Source organism: Lepidochelys kempii, chromosome 1 (assembly GCF_965140265.1).
Source record: "Lepidochelys kempii isolate rLepKem1 chromosome 1, rLepKem1.hap2, whole genome shotgun sequence".
NCBI classification, from domain to species: Eukaryota; Metazoa; Chordata; order Testudines; family Cheloniidae; genus Lepidochelys; species Lepidochelys kempii.
The window spans coordinates 61,975,195-61,999,404 of record NC_133256.1 but is presented as its reverse complement, the minus strand read 5'-3'; the positions used below and the strand labels follow the sequence as shown (position 1 = coordinate 61,999,404).

Sequence of the window (24,210 nt, the reverse complement as noted above, 5' to 3'; positions counted from 1 at the left end):
CTTACACTTTTCACTATTAAATTTCATCCTATTACTATTACTCCAGTTTACAAGGTCATTCAGATCCTCCTGTATGATATCCCGGTCCTTCTCTAAATTGGCAATACCTCCCAGCTTTGTATCATCCACAAACTTTATTAGCATACTCCCACTTTTTGTGCTGAGGTCAGTAATAAAAAGATTAAATAAGATTGGTCCCAAAACTGATCCTTGAGGAACTCCACTGGTAACCTCCCTCCAGCCTGACAGTTCACCTTTCAGCAGGACCCGTTGTAGTCTCCCCTTTAACCAATTCCTTATCCACCTTTCAATTTCCATATTGATCCCCATCTTTTCCAATTTAACTAATAATTCCCCATGTGGCACGGTATCAAACGCCTTACTGAAATCTAGGTAAATTAGATCCACTGGGTTTCCTTTGTCTAAAAAAATCTGTTACTTTCTCAAAGAAGGAGATCAGGTTGGTTTGGCACGATCTACCTTTTGTAAAACCATGTTGTATTTTGTCCCATTTACCACTGACTTCAATGTCCTTAACTACTTTCTCCTTCAAAATTTTTTCCAAGACCTTGCATACTACAGATGTCAAACTAACAGGCCTGTAGTTACCCGGATCACTTGTTTTCCCTTTCTTAAAAATAGGAACTATGTTAGCAATTCTCCAGTCATACGGTACAACCCCTGAGTTTACAGATTCATTAAAAATTCTTGCCAATGGGCTTGCAATTTCGGGTGCCAATTCCTTTAATATTCTTGGATGAAGATTATCTGGGCCCCCCCCGATTTAGTCTCATTAAGTTGTTTGAGTTTCGCTTCTACCTCAGATATGGTAATATCTACCTCCATATCCTCATTCCCATTTGTCATGCTACCATTATCCCTAAGATCCTCTTTAGTCTTATTAAAGACTGAGGCAAAGTATTTGTTTAGATATTGGGCCATGCCTAGATTATCCTTGACCTCCACTCCATCCTCAGTGTTTAGCGGTCCCACTTCTTCTTTCTTTGTTTTCTTCTTATTTATATGGCTATAGAACCTTTTACTATTGGTTTTAATTCCCTTTGCAAGGTCCAACTCTACTTGACTTTTAGCCTGTCTCACTTTATCCCTACATGTTCTGACCTCAATAAGGTAGCTTTCCTTGCTGATCCCTCCCATCTTCCACTCCCTGTATGCTTTCTGCTTTTTCTTAATCACCTCTCTGAGATGCTTGCTCATCCAGCTTGGTCTACAACTCCTGCCTATGAATCTTTTCCCCTTTCTTGGGATGCAGGCTTCCAATAGCTTCTGCAGCTTTGATTTAAAGTAATCCCAGGCCTCCTCTACCTTTAGATCCATAAATTCTTCAGTCCAATCCACTTCCCTAACTAATTTCCTTAATTTTTGAAAGTCAGCCCTTTTGAAATCAAAAACCCTAGTTGCAGATTTATTTTTGTTAATCCTTCCGTTCAGTTTGAACTGAATTAGCTCATGATCACTTGAACCAAGATTATCCCCTTCAACTATTTCTTCTATGAGGTCCTCACTATTCACCAAAACCAAATCTAAAATGGCATCCCCCTCCAGTTGGTTCAGCAACTACTTGATGAAGGAATCCATCAGCTATCGCATCTAGCTGAAAATCTGAGCCCTATTATTATTACTACCACTTGTCCTCTAGTCTATATCTGGGAAGTTAAAGTCTCCCATGATCACGCAATTTCCATTAGTATTTACTTTATTTAAAACATTAAAAAGGGCTCTATCCATATCCAAATTAGATCCCAGAGGTCTATAGCACACCCCAAGCACTATGCCAGGGGAGGCTCTAATAGTTTTCTTACCCAATGTAATTTTTGCCCAGACGGACTCTGTCTTATCCATTCCATCGCTTCTTATTTCTTTATTCTACCTCATCATTGATATGCAATGCTACTCCACCACCTTTACCTCTATTTCGGTCTTTCCTAAACAGAACATACCCTTCAATACCTGTAGTCCAGTCATGACAACTATTCCACCATGTTTCTGTTATCCCTATCATATCTGGTTTCACTTCCTGCACCAGTAGCTCTAGTTCCTCCATTTTGTTACCTAGGCTCCTCGCATTGTTGTACAAACATCTTAATTTTTGCTGTTTGGCCTCACTCACATTCTTTTAGGCACGGTCATTCTACACCCAGTATAACCTATTAGACTGGTATCCACACTGCCCTTCCTCCTTATACACATTCTCCTACCCACGGCTGTATCCTTTCTTACTTTGTTTTCTTCCCTCTCAATGCTAAAATCTGGCGTGGAGATTACCTGGACATCTCCCAACCATCTCCCCCAAATTCCTAGTTTAAAGCTCTCTTAATCAGTTGTGCCAGCCTCCACCCTAGAAGTCTATTTCCTTCCCTACTCAGATGAAGTCCATCCCAAGAGAACTGTCCTCTGTCCATGAATGCCTCCCAGTGGCCATACATCCCAAAGCCCTCCTTATAGCACCATTGCCTAAGACATCTGTTGATAGTCATAATCTTGTCACACCTTTGTTGCCCTTCTCTAGGAACAGGCAGAATCTCACTAAAGATTACCTGAGCTTCGATTTCCTTAAGTGTCTTCCCCAGCCTAGCATAGTCTCCCTTAATACTTTCCAACGAGAATCTAGCCGTATCATTTGTTCCCACATGAAGGATAATTAGGGGATTCTTTCCCGCTCCCTTTAGGATCCTTTTCAACCTCAGGTCTACATCCCGTATCTTAGCACCTGGAAGACAGCATACCCTTCTATTCTCTGGATCAGCTCTGGTTACAGGCCTGTCTATTCTTCTCAGTAAAGAGTCCCCGATCACATAGACCGGCCTTTTCCTGGTGATGGTGCTATGGCCCCTGTTCCCTCTGGCTGCAAGTTCTTTCCATTCCTATTCTCCCTTGCAATCCTCTTCAACCCATCCTGTAACCTCCTAGGGCTCATATTTGGTGTTGTCTCCATTGACTCTTCCCCTTTTCCTATAGGATTAGCCGCTCTTCTCTTCTTCCTTGCCCTTCCACCTTCAGTGACGACCTGCTGAGCCCCTTCTTCATTTTCCAACTCTGCAAACCTGTTCTTGAGCTATATTTCTCCTTCACTAGCTCATCTTTTCCTCTGCCTGGTTCTTTTAGTCACATGCTTCCACTGACCACTTTCCTCACCCAGTCTCCCCACAGAATTCCTCAGTCCTGCTTCCAATTGCAAGTCTGAGCTTTTCCCTTCAGATACCTCATGTCTTGCTCCATAATCTGCTCAAACCCCTTCCTAAACTCAACCAGACTTTCCACCTGCATCTCCAAACCTCGGATCTTTTCCTCTATCAGCTCTATCAGATGGCATTTCATGCAGACAAAACTATTACCAGGTACCCTCTCCAGGATCATGGAGCTTCCGCAGCTTCCACATCCAGTCATCTTCATTGTGTCTTCCACGATATGAGTCACTCCCACTGCTGCCTCTGTATCTGTCATAGCCTTCCCACCTAAATCCTGTTACCCTGGGAAACACAATCCACACCAAAACACCACCACCCACAGCAAAACCAAACCCCAAACAAGCACCGCAATACAAACTAACTCCCACTCAAACTCCCCTGTTTACAGCTCTGTTTGCTGGCTTCTGTGCTGCTACAGCTGTCTGTGCTGCTGCCCGACTGGCTGGCTACCTTTATAGGACCCTTAGTCAGAGAAGCCCCGCCCCCTAATCAGGGCTCAGCTTCTCTCCCTAGTGAGGTGGATGAATTATTATTATTTGGGGAGGGTTCAAGTGCCTCCTTGTCTGCATGCAGCGTTGCAGGTTGCCCCTGTCCATCCGTCGCAGAAGTGTGGACGGGTACAGGAGGAGATCTAATGTTGCCTCTGCATGGGCTGTACTAGCTACTGTAGTGCCTGCAGGACTGCCAGGGGTTCCAATAATGCCATTGTCTGGAGAAGGGTATGGCTGGTCACACCCACAGGTGTCCATATCAGGGTGGTAAATCCCCAGAATATGAGGACCTTGGTCCCATGCTAGCAGGAGCGTGACGGGGGAAGAATGGTATGGTGAAAAAACTCCCTCCACTTGGTCATCCTCATCACTAGAAAAGTGAGAAGGAATAGGGGATAGCTGTTGGTGCTGTGCAGATGGTCCCCGAGAGACATCGGTACCAAGTAATGAGGAATCTGGAGTTGGCGAGATTAGCAAATCGCTGGAATGAATAAATTATGGTGCCGAGGTAAAAGAAGCCAGAATATATAGCACTGGGTGTGGCGGCGGTGCCATACGGTTGGCTGGTGCTGAGCGGTGCAGCGCTGTATGCAGAGTCATAGGTGATTGAGGTGTCGGTGCCAGGACAGCAACCATACTTGTGTGTGGCACAGGCAGACTCAGCTGAGTAGGCACCGAGTCCTTTGCGGTGCTGTGCGGTGCCATATAAGAAGAGGCAGGCAACTTTAAGTCCGTAGCTGCGGCACCAGAGCGCTGCGTACCAGCAGCAGCTGGGATACGGATGGTGCCAGGGATGCAGCGTATGTGCTGAATTGCAGAGCAGTCAGCACTGATGAGACAGACCTGGTCTCTGTGAAGTGATGAAGCTGGCCCTTTTTTTGTTGTTTTCTTGTCCTTAGTGGACTTAGGAGGGCTCTGTCTCAAGTAGGACTCCTGACCTGGGTCAGAAGCAGATCTGAGGAACTTCTCCATTAGAATTACCTTGAATCATAGAATCATAGAATATCAGGGTTGGAAGGGACCCCTGAAGGTCATCTAGTCCAACCCCCTGCTCGAAGCAGGACCAATTCCCAGTTAAATCATCCCAGCCAGGGCTTTGTCAAGCCTGACCTTAAAAACCTCTAAGGAAGGAGATTCTACCACCTCCCTAGGTAACGCATTCCAGTGTTTCACCACCCTCTTAGTGAAAAAGTTTTTCCTAATATCCAACCTAAACCTCCCCCACTGCAACTTGAGACCATTACTCCTCGTTCTGTCATCTGCTACCATTGAGAACAGGCTAGAGCCATCCTCTTTGGAACCCCCTTTCAGGTAGTTGAAAGCAGCTATCAAATCCCCCCTCATTCTTTTCTTCTGCAGGCTAAACAATCCCAGCTCCCTCAGCCTCTCCTCCTAAGTCATGTGTTCTAGACCCCTAATCATTTTTGTTGCCCTTCGCTGGACTCTCTCCAATTTATCCACATCCTTCTTGTAGTGTGGGGCCCAAAACTGGACACAGTACTCCAGATGAGGCCTCACCAATGTCGAATAGAGGGGAACGATCACGTCCCTCGATCTGCTCGCTATGCCCCTACTTATACAGCCCAAAATGCCATTGGCCTTCTTGGCAACAAGGGCACACTGCTGACTCATATCCAGCTTCTTGTCCACTGTCACCCCTAGGTCCTTTTCCGCAGAACTGCTGCCTAGCCATTCGGTCCCTAGTCTGTAGCGGTGCATTGGATTCTTCCATCCTAAGTGCAGGACCCTGCACTTATCCTTATTGAACCTCATCAGATTTCTTTTGACCCAATCCTCCAATTTGTCTAGGTCCTTCTGTATCCTATCCCTCCCCTCCAGCGTATCTACCACTCCTCCCAGTTTAGTATCATCCGCAAATTTGCTAGACATGGAGCCATTGATCACTACCCGTTGAGCCCGACAATCTAGCCAGCTTTCTACCCACCTTATAGTGCATTCATCCAGCCCATACTTCCTTAACTTGCTGACAAGAATACTGTGGGAGACCGTGTCAAAAGCTTTGCTAAAGTCAAGAAACAATACATCCACTGCTTTCCCTTCATCCACAGAACCAGTAATCTCATCATAGAAGGCGATTAGATTAGTCAGGCATGACCTTCCCTTGGTGAATCCATGCTGGCTGTTCCTGATCACTTTCCTCTCATGCAAGTGCAACAGGATTGATTCTTTGAGGACCTGCTCCATGATTTTTCCAGGGACTGAGGTGAGGCTGACTGGCCTGTAGTTCCCAGGATCCTCCTTCTTTCCTTTTTTAAAGATTGGCACTACATTAGCCTTTTTCCAGTCATCCGGGACTTCCCCGGTTCGCCACGAGTTTTCAAAGATAATGGCCAATGGCTCTGCAATCACAGCCGCCAATTCCTTCAGCATTCTCGGATGCAACTCGTCCGGCCCCATGGACTTGTGCACGTCCAGCTTTTCTAAATAGTCCCTAACCACCTCTATCTCCACAGAGGGCTGGCCATCTCTTCCCCATTTTGTGATGCCCAGCGCAGCAGTCTGGGAGCTGACCTTGTTAGTGAAGACAGAGGCAAAAAAAGCATTGAGTACATTAGCTTTTTCCACATCCTCTGTCACTAGGTTGCCTCCCTCATTCAGTAAGGGGCCCACACTTTCCTTGGCTTTCTTCTTGTTACCAACATACCTGAAGAAACCCTTCTTGTTACTCTTGACATCTCTCGCTAGCTGCAGCTCCAGGTGCGATTTGGCCCTCCTGATATCATTCCTACATGCCCGAGCAATATTTTTATACTCTTCCCTGGTCATATGTCCAACCTTACACTTCTTGTAAGCTTCTTTTTTATGTTTAAGATCCGCTAGGATTTCACCATTAAGCCAAGCTGGTCTCAGTTCTCTGTCCTTTCATGCTCTAGCCTTTAGTTTACTGCAGTGGGCACATTTTTGGGGGACTCCCCCAAACAGCGAACACACTGAGAATAGCCATCAGAGATAGGGATGGCCTCTCTGTATGTACCGCATCTCTTAAAACTTGGCGAGCCAGACATAGTATGAACTGTCTAACTGACAGAAAAAAACTGAAGTAAAAAAAATTTTTTTTATTTATTTTTTTTAAGAGAAGAAGGGGGAAATTAAACTTATCTGACTTAAAAAAACTAGATAAGCCATAAAAAAAGACTAACTATCTAAAGTGAGAAATAACTGAGCAAGACGGCTGAGCTCCGTTTCAGGCCGGGGATGGTAGAGAAGGAACTGAGGAGCCCGGGCTGTGCGTGCGTCATTGAAGCATGTTTGGCAGGCACCACACATGCGTGGACCGTGCGATTACTGCTGTAAAAATCTCCAAGCGGAGGCGCCGGGGACACCAACACTTGGAGTGGAGCACCCACAGGGACATCTCTCAAAGAAGAAGTTTGGGTTTTTAGTTAGAACATGTCAGCTAGCACATTTTAACTAAAGAATTCTAAAGGTCTAGTTTAAACAATGCAAGTTGTACTTTAGCTAGTTGGTTGATGTGAAGCCAAACTGAAGTACAACTTGCATTGTCTAGACTAGCGCTTTAACACATTAGTTAGAATGCGCTAGCTAAAGTATTTGTTTAAAAAAATCTTTGACCCTATTCAAGAAAAACCCAAGGAGACATGAGGCTAGATTTTTAAAGGTCAATGGGAGTAGGCAACTAAATACCTTTAAAAATCTGGCTCACGGTTCCTACCTTAAGGAGCTTCCAGCCTAGCAGAAAAATGTAACAACACAATATAGCTACGCAATTCAGATGCAAAAATGTATATGCTCTGAGTGACAGCAACACAGAAAAGTTTTGTGAAATAAACAAGTTCTGGAGAAGAGAAAAGGTGTTCCACACACAGGAAGTGGGAGGCTGTCCCATGCAGAGGAAATGGTATGAAAGCAGGCACAAAGCTGACAGTAGGAGGTAACAAAGGCTGCATTTAGAAGGGAAGCTGAGAGCAGAGAGATAGAGGGATGGAACTATACCAAGTCTTGAGCATGAACACAAGAAACTTAAAGTTCATGTGGAAGTAGAACAAGCCAGTGAAGGGAAATGAGAGGGGAAATGACAAAGGGATTATGCAGACAAATGGCAGCAGTGAAACCTTTTTAGTAGCATTGTTTTAGATACACTGGGTCAAAAACAGGCAGGCTGAATTTAAACACTGTTTGAAACTAGGTTGACGGGGAAGCAATTTGATTCAAACTGATTCTTCATTTAGATGGTCCAATGTATTGGACTATTGATGTCTCATCCATCATTCCAGTGTCTCCAAAGGAAACAGAGAGGACCTCCACAGCTTCACTTTTGAAGACTAAGCATGTAAATTGTTGGTAAGTCATTATAGATCAATCATTTGCTGTTATATATGGTTGATATGTAACCAGTCATTATATATCAACCCTTTGTTGTAGATTTTGAATTATTTTGATTTGTGAGTTTAAAGTTTTTTGCTTTTTGATTGTTTGCATATGAAAAAAGTATAAATAATATATCATATTCCCCCCCATCCTTTTTCTGTATGTCTGTGATGGAGGTGGAAAGTAGGGGTGCAAAAGGAAAAAGAGAATAGTCGCTACAACTTCCAGTCTCCACAACCTTGGTAAATTTTCAGACAAACAGCTTTCTGTTTACTCCCATGTTTGGGAGGAGCTCCCTGTAAACATCTGCAAAGCTACCTCATCATCTTCCTTCAAATCCTTTCTTAAAACTCTTCTTTGCTCTGATGCCTACAATAAACTAGACAACAGTCAGGTCCTTTTGTGCTGAGACTACTGCCTATCATGTTGACCAGTATTGTCTCATTGTTTCCTTGTACTCTTTCGTCTGTCTGTAGACGGTAAGTTCTCTGGGGCAGAGAATGTCTTTTGTTCTGTTTGTACAGCACCGAGCACACTTGGATCCTGGTGTCTGACTAGGGCTCTTATGCATTACAGTAATACAAATAATAAACAATAATAAATAAAACTTCAGGAACATGAGATGCAAACGTTTAAAAGCTCAGCAGTGAAAATGAAGATGACATTGAAAAAAGAAATCATGTAAAGTGACATTCTTACCTATGCAGCTGTAAATATTCTCTGGGTCTATTTAACAGGTGAAGGAATCGGTCAACAATCTTGTTTTTTCCCACGCCCTGAAATAATGTATATTAAAAAAAATTACAGACAAAGAAGAGTACTTTAATATCCAAGAATTGTCTAGAGAATAAGGTCAGAATTCCTTTACAATCTAGTAGAATCTCACACAAGATACAAAAGTTTTGATCACAATTACAATACTATATTATTAGGTTTACACCAATGTTTAGTTTGAAAAAGAAAAGTCATATTCTTTGTAACTGCATATTTTGCCTGTCCTACTAGATTTTAATATATAGAAAGTGGTATAACATGGAATATACACATTGCACAAGTAATAGCTGCATAGAAATAGGTGTGCAGAAATTTTCATATTACCAGTTGTACACTCCCTCTTAGAAATACGATGATAAGTTTTGTAGTTCTTATTTCTACATGTTTTATTTCATATTCAGCGCAACTGGTTTAATAACAGAGCACACTAACGTGAAGTACCCAAAGCAAAGGAGAAAGTGAGCAGCAAATACAGAATACAAATATAATCTACAACCATACTTTGTCTAATAGTGTTACCAGTATTTGGATGACTGAAATCTACATCTCCTTTTAACTATTTTCATAGAATCATAGAATATCAGGGTTGGAAGGGACCCCAGAAGGTCATCTAGTCCAACCCCCTGCTCAAAGCAGGACCAATTCTCAGTTTTCTAGTACTCTAGTACCTTTAATTCCCAGCATTTGACAGAAGTACAATAGGGGTGTGGATGGTGGGCTTACACTAAATACAAATGCAAAGTAGTAAACTTGGTAGTCAGGGGAAAGATCTAGGAGCAATTGGCTGTGGTTAGAGCAGAGGTGGCCAACCTGTGGCTCCGGAGCCACATGTGGCTCTTCAGAAGTTAATATGCGGCTCCCTGTATAGGCACTGACTTTGGGGCTAGAGTTACAGGCACCAACTTTCCAATGTGCCGGGGGGTGCTCACTGCTCAATCCCTGGCTCTGCCACAGGCCTGCCCCGCTACATCCCTGAGCCTGCCATGCCCTTGCTCCCTCCCCTCTGCCCCCCAAGTCTCCTGCAAGACACGAAACAGCTGATTGGGAGGTGCAGGGAGAGGCACTCATCGGCAGGGCTGCCGGTGGGCGGGAGGCACTGGGAGCGGGGGGATGCTGAATTACTGAGGTTCTTTGGCAATGTATATTGGTAAATTCTGGCTCCTTCTCAGGCTCAGGCTGGCCACCCCTGGGTTAGAGTATTGCCTTTTGTTCAATATCATGTACAATATTTTCTAACCCTGTTCTACTGAAATCAGTGGCAAAAACCCCAAGTCCACAAACTGAAGTTATGGCTCATGCTGATCCATTGTTTCTCTTGGACCATCAGATAACAGCGGAGGGCAGTGATAACTTTCTCCATCTATCAATCAGAGGGTAAAACAATTCCTCTCTTACACAGACCATAGCATAGTGGTTGCAAGATTGATAGATGGGAAAGATAGTAGAGTTGTCAGTCAGAGAAAAGAAACAAAGGAAAGAGATCAGGAGGAACGATAAGTTCACTATTTTGGAAAATATGGAGATTGTGATGAGACATCTAAGATACTTAAAGAGACATTTGAAAATGTAAGACTGAACAAAGAAATAGAGAAGTAGATTTGAGAATCATTCACATAAATGTAGCAGTTGAAATCATGGAAGCATATAAGGTTGCCAAGAGAGAACAGAGAAGAAAAAAAAAGCTGGTGACCAAACAGAACCACAATGTATTCTTACAGTGAGCTGAGTATGAAACTGGTTGAAAGACCATACTCAAAGAGTAGTTATCAATGGTTTGCTGTCAAACTGGGACAATATATCTGGTAGGGTCCTGCAGGGATCAGTCCTGGGTCTGGCACTATTCAATATTTTCTGAATGACTTGGATAATGGAGTAGAGAATATGCTTTTAAAATTTGCCGATGACACTAAGCTGGGAGAGGTTGCAAGAACTTTGAAGAACAGGATTAGAATTCAAAAGGATCTTGACATATTGGAGAATTGTTCTGAAATCAATAAGTTGAAATTCAATAAAGACAAATGCAAAGTACTTCACTTAGGAAGGAAAAATTAAATGCGCAGCTACAAAATGAGGAATAAAGGGCGAGGTGGCTGAAAAGGATGCAAGGATTATAGTAGATTACAAATTGAATGTGAGCCAACAATGTGATGCTGTTGTGAAAAAGGTTAATATCTTTCTGGGGTGCATTAATAGGAGTGTCCTATGTAAGACACGGGAGGTAAAAGGTCCTGCTCTATTTGGCACTGGTGAGGCCTCCGATAGAGTACTGTGTCCATTTCTGGGTACCATGCTTCAGGAAAGATGTGGACAAACCTCAAAGAGTCCAGAACAAAGCAACAAAAAAGATGACTGGTTTAAAAAATCTTGACCTATCTTTGACCTAAAGGTTAAAAAAACTGGGCATGTTTAGTCTTGAGAAAAGACAACTGATGTGTTAAGGGCTGTTATAAAGAGGACTGTGACCAATTGTTCTCCATGTCCACTGAAAACAGGACAAGTTGTAATAGTCTTAATCTGCAGCCAGGGAGATTTAGGGTAGATACTAGGAAAAACTTTCTAACTATAAGGGTAGTTAAGCTCTGGAATAGGTTTCCAAGGGAGGTTGAGGAATCCCCATCATTGGGGGATTCTCCACAATGTTAAAAACTGGTTAGACAATCATCTGTTAGGGATGGTCTAGGTTTACTTGGTCTTTCCTCAGAGCAGGAGACTGGACTTGATGACTTTTCACAGTCCCTTCCACCTCTACATTTCTATGATTCTATGATACCTCTATATTTCACATGTTAGGTTATACTACATAAATAAGTCCACCTTTTCATGATTTCTTGACATCAGAACCTCCCAATGGAGGCATAGCTTTATATACAAATGTGATGGGGACATAAGATATGCTTCATATTACTGACATTTCTATTTTCAATAATTGCCAGTATCCTGTAATCACATGCTTGAAGAATTATTGGACTTTTAAAATTCTCTAGTATTTGGAACAAGACATATAGTGAAATCATAAGTTCATCAATATAGCGAAATCATAAGTTCTTCTACAAAGTCAAAGAACACACATTTTATCAGGTAGAAATAAAACATAGCTGGAAAACTGTAATATCACATATGGAGATGGTTACACAGCCATACACTACTGTTACTTAAGCTATGAGATTTTTAAAACCATAAATGGGCTGATGCACTGAAATGTTCCACCTAGATTCAGCACAGCTACACAGAAGGAGAACTGCATAATGCACTTTTTTAAAAGACCGTCAAAAACTATGGCAGATGGTTACAGTCAGTATCGTGTGCCAAATCCTAGTACAGTCCATGCCTAATTCTCTGCAGAATGGGACTCGAGCCAACTATAGCAAAAAGCAAGCTGCAGCGAGACAGATCAACATACAGAATCAGTACAGAACACATCAAATATCAAACAAATTGGATACTCTACTAGAAGAAGAAAGATTCTTTGGCTTTCATCTGTATTGAGAGAGAAAGCATGATTTATCTGTTTGTTTGTAATACTGCCTTAGGAACTAGGGTGACCAGACATCCCGATAAAATCAGGACTGTCCCGATATTAAGCAGTTTGTCCTGCATCCCGACCGAAGTACGGTCGGGACGTCATTTGTCCCGATATTTTGTTTCGAGCACGTCTTTTTTTTTTTTTTTAAACTTAGGCAGCGCTGACAGGCAGGGGGAGCGCTTTTTCAATTGTTACACTCACCCAGCACGTCCAGGTCTTCGGCGGCACTTCGGCGGCAGGTACTTCTTTCTTCGCTGGCAAGATTTATTTCCCACCGCCTAAGGTGCCAGGTAAGTGTAACAATTGAAAAGGCGCTCCCCCTGCGGCCGTCCCGATATTTTGTATTTAGCATCTGGTCACCCTACTTAGGAACTCACACATACTCAATTTAGATATTTCCCAACTATTAAACAATTTTGTGGTTTTTTTCCCCTCATCTCTCTAATGTAAGAGAGGACAACACGGCTGCCTTTTGTTTACTTCTTTCTAAGTTATCATTGCCAATGATGAGAGTAAGAATATGCCTAGCTTCCAAAAGAATGTTCAGATGCTAAATGGGTACTGTAAAGCACCAAGGAATGGAGTGAGCAGTACTAACACCACTGCAGGTGAAATCCTGCCCCCTTGAAGTCAATGGGAGTTTTGCCATTGACTCCAGTAGAGCCAAGATTTCACCTTAGACATTTTTTGTGTGTTTCATCAAATGCAGCCCCTTCTTTTGTTGTAGCTTTATTTTCAATCAGTGAGAATGATGTATTTTTAAAATATGCATATTATATTTAGAAACAGGCATTCCCCACTAGATCGTAATGATTATACAAATGTTAAGGTTGGTCAACTTTTAAACTTAGCTGCTTGAAGGAGTACAGTATGTGCCTACACAGATATTGTGGTGTACCTCACAAAATCCTTGACTGGCAAAAATGGTTAGGGAATCAGAGTCAAAGCTATTTCATTCTATTCCTGACTCTCCCACAGACTCACACTGTGACAAGTCACCACCTCTGTTTGCCTCAGATTTTCATATCTATAAAATGGGAATACCTCACCAGAGTCCTTCAGTGATTAAAACTGTTTGTAAATCAGCTCTCTGGATGCAAAAGCTTCATGTAAGTGTAAACTATTGTTATTATTAAGAACAATCTTCCAGCAAGAGGGAATGATTTAATAAAACACTTGGGACAGATCCAGGCCTATTATAAGGCTCCATTGTGCCATCAAGAGACCACTACCACCAGCTTAACTGACTTCCTGAGGAAATCCTAACTGACAAAGAGCCAGCTGGCTCTACACAACTCCAACCTGGCCTCCATGGTATAAAGAATGTGTTGGGACATGGGTAGGGAAAAGAAATACTGCAGCATGTTGGAACAGCCTCTTAGGAAAAGTTACCAGAGGACCCAAGTTAGAATAACCCTGAAACAAGCCTATGGTAGCTGTGGAGATCGAGGAGCATAAGGATGGCATAAAGCCACCCTCCTTGAGTCTTGTACTAAAGCGTCAAGAATTAAGCTCTCTCTCTTATATACACACTGATATCTAGAGTAATGAGCAATTTAACTACACACTTCATATAAAAAGGCTGAAAATACTGGGTTTTCTATAGGCAGACTGAGGTAACAAATAATTCCTTCAATCTCATGTAACTCGCCCCCATGGATCAGCCAGATTTAACATCACCACCCACAAGGAACATGACTACTCAGTTCATCAGAGGCACAAGAACAATAAATTAGTTCTTCTTTTCTGAGATATCTGCATAGCACTTCTGTATGAAATATTTCAGCTATATAAGCTTAAAGATATGCATTAATCAAAAAATACAGAAATATGCAAATCAGGATGAATAAATAACAGTTGTATTGAAGTTTTGGCTAAGCCAAATAAAAATATCCGAGAAAAGCAAGTGTTAGTACATTTTTTTATTCTGACAGAAATATAGCATACTTGAGCTATATAGCAAATATAGCACGCCTTTATGTTAATAGCAAGGCCTTCTTTGAGGTGGTACATTCTTTCTTTGTTTAGGAAGCTGCACACCTTCACAGGCAATAGATTGAAGAAAAAAAAGTCCTTTAAATTGCTCCATGTAGCAGAGCACAGCTAGCCCTCCTGGCTCCTGCCTCTGATAAAGTCACTCAGTGACCCTCTGGTTCTGAAACCACTGGTGCTTTTATTTACAAGTCTGTGTTCCCACCTCCTTCTCACCATACAGTGTACACAGCTCTGGGTTCCTTGTGTCTGAACCCAAGAGGGAAGGGCTTTCTCCCTGTCTGCATTCCCTCGCTCTCCTCCATCCCACTTCCCAGCCTCTTATATAGCCCTGGGCTTCCTTCTTCCCAGCCTCTTATATAGCCCTGGGCTAATTGGGCTCTCAGTCCCTAGTTAGGACAGGCTCTTTCCAGCCAGCTTCACTTTATTCACTTAAACGGCGTGGCAGGGGGCTGATTCTGCAGTCTCTCTGCTCAGCACCCTGTCACACTCCACAAAACACGTAAACAATATACATTTGCTATTCTGAGTTTTGTTCAGTGTTACATGCCATTATGGTACTCCTGGTTTCTCCACAAGTGAGTATGTAATTAGATTGGAAGAAGAATATTATCTTTGAAGGAAACATGGTCAAGTTTTCTATAGAACACGTCCTTAGAAATACCTTAAAGAGTCAAGCATTTGTCTTATTAATTTCCTCACACTAAAATTTATTTCTAGTAAAAGCATGTGCGTCTGGTGGTCATTAACAGGGAATAGCACTGGTGAGCAGGGCTGGTGTGGAATGTTCTCCAATGCATCTCGGAGTCCCACTCCTCAGTCACATACAGCAGCTGAACTGCTCTAACTCATGCTGTGGTTTTCTGTCCTCTTTATGAGCAGATTAATGAAGAGGATACCCATAATTTTGGGAATACCCACCTAACCACCCCATTTCCTTCTAGCCATGTCCCTTTTCTCCATCATGCTACCCACTATGCTGCACAGTGGTATGGACTGCATTACAGACAGTCTATCCAGGCAGAGAACTGCATAAGTGCACTGTACATCACGGGCACCGTGCTTAGTTAGGCAAAGTGGTATAAACTGACTTTAGAATACATGAGTCTGGCCATCTACCTTGAAACTTCAGTTACATGAACCAGTGAATAATCTTAACAAGACACTATAGGACATATAAGATTTAAAACATGACTACTCTGCCTTTGCTATGAAGTGGTAAAGAATGTTTTGTAGATTGCAAGGGTAACACTGCCCTCAAGCCAGGGCAGAACCACTGCTGTTGATGCCAGTTGCACCTAACCTGACACAAGAAGATTATCATACAACCATTCTGTTTTAGTCACTAGTAGATGTCCTGACAGAGGTGACCTTTAAGGAGGCATTTAAATGAGGAAAATAAAGTGTCCTTGTGGACCAAAACAGATATAGTTTGTTATGAAGCATTTCTGTATATTTATTAAGCCTTCAAAGAAGGCCTCTTAGGGATCAACAGACACTAAGGTTATGTCTACACTGCAATTTTGTCCATCAGGGGTGTGGAAAAAAAAACCACACCCCCCACCAGCAAAGGTTTTACTGACGAAAAGCACCGGTGTGGACAACGCTTTGTCAGTGGAGATGCTCTCCTGCCGACAAAGATACTGCTACTCCTTGTGTGGAAGGGGAGGTTCATTTCGCTGGCAGGAGAGCTCTCTCCTACCAGTAAAGAGCAGCTACATGGGAGACCTTACAGTGGCGCCGCTGTAGCAGCACAGCTGTGTTGCTGTAAGATACGCAGTGTAGACACAGCCTAAGCAATGTCTTCAATTGTCTGAATAGCTTGTACTGTGCGTGTGTCAAAAAGTGACTATAAAATGGAGTAGTTCAGTCCTCCAACACTAGACTGAATATGTTAGTACTTTAGGATTATGAAATAATGGCGAGTTGAAGCCTTGTGACTTCTTACCTAGGTGTGCGCTTTCTCCCTCCAAAAGGAAAGAAAACACTTGAAACGCTGCAAGTTTTGTTTGGTCACTTCAGGACTGTTCATATTTGCTTAGACTCCACATTAAGGGCAATGAAATGAAAGAAATTGGCACCTCCATTAATATGGCTTCTAAAATCCAACACTTCTGACAATTTCCTTCCCTGAAAAACTGTTCAGTAAATTTTATACATACAAGCAAACTCAGACATTTGGCAAAACCGTTAGGGGTGTGTGCGTGTGTGTATGTATATACACGGGCACACACATGCATGCATGCACACACACCATACACAAACATTTTTCATGGACATAATTTCTTTCCCTTCTGCCAAAAATTGGAAATTAGTAAAGACACTAAAGGTCTGGACAGGACCAGATTAAGGTCCCAAGTTGGGATCAGTTGTCTATCCTGCAGGTAGAGTCTGTCAAGACCCTTCAGAAAACGAGGGACCATCGGGTTGGCGAAGACTGAACAGCCAGCCGCTCCTGGATGGAATGCCAAAATGGCCACCAAATGGACCATGAGAGATGATACTGAGAGGCCCTGTGTTTCAAATGTAGTAGGTAGTCTAAGATAAGAGGTATAGGTGCCTGCATCGGGAGAGCGTGAACTTGAGAACACCAGATTGAGAATCTTTTCCACTTGGCTAGGTAGGTGGCCCTGGTGGAGGGTTTCCTACTGCCAAGTAGGACCTCCGTAACGGCCTCAGAGCACATTAGCTCAGTCGGGTTTAACCATGAAGCTTCCAAGTGGTGAGCTGAAGAGACTTGAGGCTGGGATGATGGAAGTGGTCTTGGGTGATCAGGTCCAGAAGCAGGGGCAACAAGATTGGGGTGTCCACTGATAGCTCCAGGAGCGTGATTTACCAGTGCTGGCAGGGCCAGGCTGACGCTACCAGAATGACCGCAGCCCTTTCCCTGTGGATCTTGAGCAGAACCCTGTTGACAAGTGGAAATGGTGGGAATGTGTACAACAGGTGGTCTGTCCAAGGGCGGAGGAACCCATCTGTGAGGGAGCCCGGACTGTGATTCTGGAAGGAACAGAACTGGAGGCATTTTCTGTTGCTCTTCGTGGCAAACAGGTCAATTCGGGGATCTCCACTCCTTTGGAAAATGCTGTTCACCAGGTCCGGGTGAATAGACCACTTGTGGTTATGAAAGGATCTGCTAAGATAGTCCGCCAACTCATTCTGAGAACCTGGATGCTATGAACTGAGTGGGCTATAGGGAAGTCCCACAGCTTGAGGGCTTCCCGACACAGGGGAGAGGAATGAGCTCCACCCTGCTTGTTCATATAAAACACTGCAGTTGTGTTGTGCATCATCACCTCTGCTCGTTTCCCTTGCAAGTGCACCTGGAAGGTCTGGCATGCCAGGTGGACCACTCTGAGCTTCTTGAAGTTGATGTGGAGTGAGAGCTCAGCTTGCAACCAGAGACCTTAGGTCTGAAGGTCTCCCAAGTGAGCACCCCACTCCAATGCTGATGCATCTGTCACCAGGGACAGAGAGGGCTGGGGCTTGGTGAAGGTGACTCCCACGCATACCTTCTGTGGATTGAGCCACCAGTGGAAAGATTCAAGAACTGACACCGGGAGGGTGACCATCTTGTCCAGACTGTCATGCCCTGGCCAACAGTCTGATGCCAGCCAGGCCTGGAAAGGTCTGAGCCTCAGCCTTGCATGCTGTACCACATACATACATGCTGCCAGGTGACCGAGGAGCTTCAAGCAATTCCTCACTGTGGTGGTGGCTTTTGGTGATGAAAATAGGGGAGGAGAGAGGAAACCTAAAGGTCCAAGAACATAAAAAAAAGACTTCTCTGATCAAGTTGTACACCTTCCTTTGCAGATAAAATGAGGATACAGCTCATGCATATACACTAACATTAGTGATCAGATTCTGTTCTAAGATGCATACCAACCCACTGAAGTCTTTGGGAGATGTGCACGGGTATCTAAAGGGAAACCACAGTGCACGTGCAAAGACAAACTGATCAAAACTGTTAGGTACTGTGACAGCCAGAAGGTAAGGGTCTCCCTGGTATCTAGCAGTGAGTCTTAGCTGGCCTGACCAGCTCAGTGTACTACAACTCATTATAGTTATAATCTGTATCTAAAAGGTGTCATGTAAGGTATCATCTAAGAAATGGCAACATGCCGGTCATTCATATTATTGCATGGTGTATGTATGGGTGATATATGAAAAATTATAAATATGTGATGGAAATACGTTTGCAAAATGTGTCGGGGAAGCAGGGCTTAAGTCACCCAGTCCTAGACAAAGGAATGTGATTCCACTCCCTTGAAGGTATCTCCAATGTAAATTAACCAAGGAGAGACCATGAAATTAAATTTACATGCAAGGTAGACAAAGCCATCAGGCAAATCAGTGGGGGGATGGCCACTGGTTTGTCACAGTGGTGAGAAAACTACTTTGAACAAAAGACTCTAGTTTGTTAAGTAAGGTTTTAGTCTTAGAAGCATATTTTACATTTGTTTGTAACCATTTCTATCCCAATCACTTCTACTTGGTGTCACTTAAATATCTGTTCTTTGTTAATAAACTCACTCTTGTTCTGTTACACAACCAGTCATCCCAGTGTAGTGTTTTAAACTGAAGAGTGAAACCCTCAGCCAAGCTAGCAGGCTGGTACTGTGTACTATCTCTTTAAAGGAGCAGCAAGCTTGATAAGGTTTAGTGTGTGTTCCACTGAGCGGGACTGGACTCAACAGGGGAGATGATTTTGGGGAAGCTCAGGGCTGGAAGGGCTGTTGGTGTCACCCTGCATAGAGTAACCAGGCTGGGGAAAACCATGCTGGGGCTTTGTGCTCGGGAGAACGCTGCTGGTATCAGGGATGTGAGCCAAAACTGCAGAGCACAGAGGCACCCAGGGCTACAGGTTAGGTGGTGACACAACCCCTTACTGGTCTGGAATGAACCCCTAAATGTCGCAGTTATTCGTTGTATAGTTTGTCTCTCTCTCGCTCTCTCACTCACATACAGACACAAAAACCTTCAACTAATTGAACACACAGCATTTTGTGTCCTCCTCTACCCCAAACACACAAATCACCACTGATCCTATGTTATAGAAAGTGAACGACAAATATGTGCTACAGTACTAAAGAAATGCTGGTAGAGTTAAGCTTTCAGTCCCTATCAAACAGATCACACAAAACAGTGACATCAGACTTAGTTTCTAATCATAGATTAAACTTTTAACTTAAGTTCAATGAACAGAAAAGGATAGATTTTTTTTTTTAATTACAACGTTTGCAAGTAAGCAGAAGATGAAAACCTTGGCACCTTGAATGGGAAAGTAATAGTGTGCATGGCACAAAAGCAGGCTTATCTTAATGTGGCTGCTTTTAAAAATATTTAAAATATGTCAACTGGATTAATTCCTAATATCTAGCCTCTTGTTACTTAAACTTCTGTGCTGGCAGTGATCAACAAGCTGTGTTTTATGGACACACAAAAAAAAAACCCCACGCCCTGAATTCTGAGCAGGATTAACCAGACAAAAAGAAAGAGTCCTTATCAACTCTTAAGAGCACCTAAAGTGACTGAATCTGATATACAATCAGTTTTCTATGTTGCTGCACAGAAGTAATTTAAGGTACCTATCAAATAAGGCTATATATATATACAGGATACTAGTATATTTGTCTTTTTAGGTTTAGATTTCTCTGTAGTTATTTACTTATTCTAAAACTAGATTCCAATAACATTCTCAGATGTAGGCACATGAAACTGAAGATTTATCAATGGCACGATAGATGCAACTTCAACAAAGCAAAAGAGAGTTTCACTTACTTATACCAATGGTGAATGTGGTCCACACACTGTAAAGAGAGATATGTTTTAACTTACCTGGTTGCCAACTAGAAGAAGGTGTTCTCCCAGCAAAAAGTCTTTTAGCATATCCTCCATCACCATCATATGCTAGAGACAAAGAAAACAAGAATTTTAATTACTGTGCTTATACACACAAAATAAATGCAAGATTATTACTTAAAGTATTTTTCACCAGAACCCTTATCTATATCTATTTATTTGGTATTCTAATGAAATAGAATTGTCTCAATCAGAGCAGAGGGAATCTATTCAGTAACAAACAATGATGTACAGTTTTTAACTCCATTGATATACTATCCTGCACTCTGACTGGCGTTAGGTGTCTGATTTCTGTATTTCTCAATAACTGTACAGAATGAATTTCCTTTTAGCATGGTTGGCTAATATTTGTCAGCCACAGTGCAAGGACTGATAATAATGACTGTATGTATGTAAACTGCATCATGGAACGGGCCTCCCAAATACCCCAAGAAAACCTGCTTCAATACAGAATTAAAACCCCTGCCACCCGCACACCCCTAGTTGTCCCATACAACTCCACACTGGAATCCATACAGGGCATCATTAAACAAGTACAAGCCGCACTCTATGTGGATCGCATCCTGAAACAAATCTTTCCTTAACCCCCTCTTCTGACCTTCAAACCACCCCCCAAACCTCTCCAAACTCATCATCAGAAGCAAGCTCCCCATAGACCAGGACACACCAACTCAAAGAAGCACCAGACTCTGCCAGAACAGATGCAAAACCTGCAGACATATCTGCACTCCCGACAATACACCTTTCAAGATCCATGGATCCTGCACATGCCTATCACAACATGTGGTGTGCCTCATCCAGTGCACTAAATGCCCCGATAAAGCTGTGGGGGGGAACCCAGAGAATTACTATATTCTTGAATGAACTCACAAAGGAAAATGATAAGCCGAGGGTGGCGGGGGGCCCCCGCAGCTCCAAGCTGCGGAGGGCAGGGAACCTTGGAGTTCCTAGTCGCAGGGGCCCCTGTAGCTCCCAGCCAGCAGCGGGGACCCAGAGCCCCAGCAGTGATGGATGCTAGAGATCTGTCTAGCCTGGAAACTATGACTGTTTCTTTGGGTCACAGATTTTACTACTGCAAAACCAAGCCCTGTCACCTCAAATTTAGATGACTATAGTTATGTCCATAATGGTACCTAGAGAAGACTCTTGAGCTGGAAGTCCCGCCACAGGTATAAAAGAAAGAAAGTGGCTGGCAAATCATTCTCCAGAAGTACCCACAACTTTGGAACTCTCCCCCATCCTGCACTGGATCAAAATAGTTTGAATTTGTTGAACTTCAAGGCATGCAGCAAGGTCCATCTTTTACCCAAGCTTTTGGAGAGGAAAGAGCATGCAATAGATTACAGCAAACAACAATAATCAAGAACTAATAGGAACATTTTTCGTATGATATGAAGAAAAGTCCCAATGGTCAAATTTGTCTCTGGTACAACTCCACTAAGTCAAGAGATGAATTTGATCCAATATGTTTATAATTACGCACATTTATATCACCTGAAGGTGAGACATTGATCTCAAATACAAGTTTCTATTCCAATTGCAGTTTATTTTCAAGAAAAAACAAAGAAAATCCATCCCAAATCAAAAAAGTGTGTGCATTTCTCACAATCTCAGAATTAGACTGACTAATCACAGCCACTGTTAAAATACTTGATATACTTAATACTAACTAAATGTTGTAAAACATTCTGACATGCACAATTAGTAATGTACTTGAAAACAAATATCAACCTAAACTTGCTCCAAACAATAGATTTGTTGCAAATAAAAATAATGCAATCATCTAAGGAGCCTGATAACATGAAAAATGCAGGCTGCTTTACTAGCATCAAAATCTTGTGTATCCTCTGTATTTAGTGAAAATAGGTCATCTGTAAGTAGGTCAGACAGGGTACTTAGAAAAAGGAATAACTGTCTTTATATAAATGTAACATAATATTATTTTTTTCTTTCAGCATCATCATCTCATCATTGGTATTTGCTTCTTGAAATCAGTAACTCCTGCATTATTACTGAGTATACAGAAATATTCAATTTAGAACACTGCAAAAGCTGTTTTGATTTTCCAAATCGCTTTAGACCAGAACAAAAGGCAATATTTTAATGATGCTTATAATCAAAGTTTAATATTGCAAAATCCTAACTACCCAGGTCAAGAGACTATCAAATGCACCATAATTTTTGAGGAGTAGGGGAGAAGGCTTGAAGACAAATTACTGTATTTATGCATACACTGTAAATTTACAGCTGACCCGATTAGTTTTAGTCTAGATTTAACATCATGTATCCCAGCAAGCCACGTCCATTACACTTTCTGAGTTAATTGCTAAAAACATGTGAGTACTTCCTCACAATTCTTCATTTAAACAAACAAATCCTAAATTGTATAAATAACTGTGTTCAAGTTGTTTCCCTCAAACAACTGTTTTTGCACAATAAATGCAAGTACTCATTAGAAATTGTCTAATTTTCCTAGCAACAGGGTCCAAGCTAGTATTGTAGTGAGATATACAGAGAACATTTACAATCACGTCATGTTCATATAAGAGATTTGCAAATGGAAATGTCAAAATTCCACTAGCTTTGGCAATACATATTCAGTGCTCCCCAAAAGCGAGGCTGATTGGGGCATTTAGCACATATCTAAAAATCACTGTTCTTCTTCTGAGTCTCATAATACGCAGCCCAGTTTAGATAGCAGGTTCCAGCTTTGGTACTACATCTTCAGTTGCAGCACACTGTGATTTCACAGCAATGCTGCAACCCCACTGGGACATGAAATGTTTTGGGGGCAAGTGTGCATAACTCAGTGCTGGGTTTTTAACGACATCACACAATAATGGAATATATTGCCAGTTTCATTCTGCAGCAGAGTTTTATGGTTGTGAAATCATCACCAGAGCACTTTAGTGTGTCACACTGGGATGGGAGCTGGCAGTGCAGGACTAAACAAGAAAACTAATTTTTAGTTGGTAATATGTTACTTTCTGACAGTTTTTTAGGAATATAGATTTGGGGCAATTTCCTTCAGCCAACATGTTTAACAAAAATGTGACACCTAAACAAAGCAGATAAATAATATTCTAACATATGTCAGGTTCAGATTTTTGCAGTGCTTTCAATTTGTAATTACTGCAATTATTGCCTCCTTGAACAAGAAGATGGAAAGAGTAGCACACACAGAAGAGCATTGTTCTAAGGTTTAGGATTTCATCTGTGAGAGTCCCAAAGTTAAAGTACTTTACTGAAATGATAGCACAGAACAAAACCTCAAACATCGAATTTTACGAGGGAAAATTAAGAAGATTCTCACAGATTCACATTGCCAGCAGGGCCCATGCAGTGGAGGCTGCACGCTCTGCTCTGCGGAGGACTAGCAAATGAGGTGGAAAGAAAGAAAAGGATATGAAAAAACGAAGGAAAGGAAACTCCCTAAGGAAGAGGCCCTGCCTAGGCTCTAAAAGCTAGTGCTAACATGCAAACACTTCACAGGAGCTGCCTGTGCTGCCTTTGGATGGCAAAGCATTCAGGAGATTCACTCAGTGGGCAGGCCCTATGGCTAAGCATACCCTGGACTGACAGCTGACACTTCAGTGCTGTGGTGACCAGACACCTGCCCTCTCTAGTGAAGAGCAGTGGACCTGCCTTTGCTAGAGAAAAACACTTCCCCTTTCATAGCACGTTTGCAGACCCACGTCTTTGCTTTTTGTTATTTTTCTTATTCTCTTCCCCTTCATATACATTTTGGAATTTCTCTGGGTCAGCTGAACAGCGTGAGAGGCTGAAACAACATTTCTATTAACACCAAATAGCATGATAATTGTGAGTACAGAGCAGAGATTTTAACCATTAGTAGCCATATTAAAGATTTGCATATATACAGCATAGTTCTCGAGCAATTCTTGCACTCTGATTAGCTAAAAATGTCTGTCAGTCAATTAGAATCCTGGGACTTGCACATAATATAGTTATTAAGAATACTGTACAGTGATTATACAAGTTAGAC

At 42.3% G+C, this 24,210-nt stretch overlaps 1 protein-coding gene across 5 annotated transcripts in view; it reads right to left on the bottom strand.

Moving 5' to 3' along the window:
• The window catches only part of VWA8 (von Willebrand factor A domain containing 8), a 294,392-nt gene that overhangs the window by 148,934 nt on the left and 121,248 nt on the right, over positions 1-24,210 (bottom strand). For all 5 annotated transcript variants that reach the window (XR_012159153.1, XM_073345760.1, XM_073345752.1 and 2 more), the window contains 2 exons: positions 20,181-20,252; positions 8,750-8,826 (listed from right to left, as the gene is read on the bottom strand). Coding sequence is in view for 4 of the 5 variants with exons in the window: in XM_073345760.1 (XP_073201861.1) it covers positions 8,750-8,826; positions 20,181-20,252 (149 nt within the window). In the remaining variant the exon portion in view is untranslated. The remainder of the gene's footprint in view (positions 1-8,749; positions 8,827-20,180; positions 20,253-24,210) is intronic.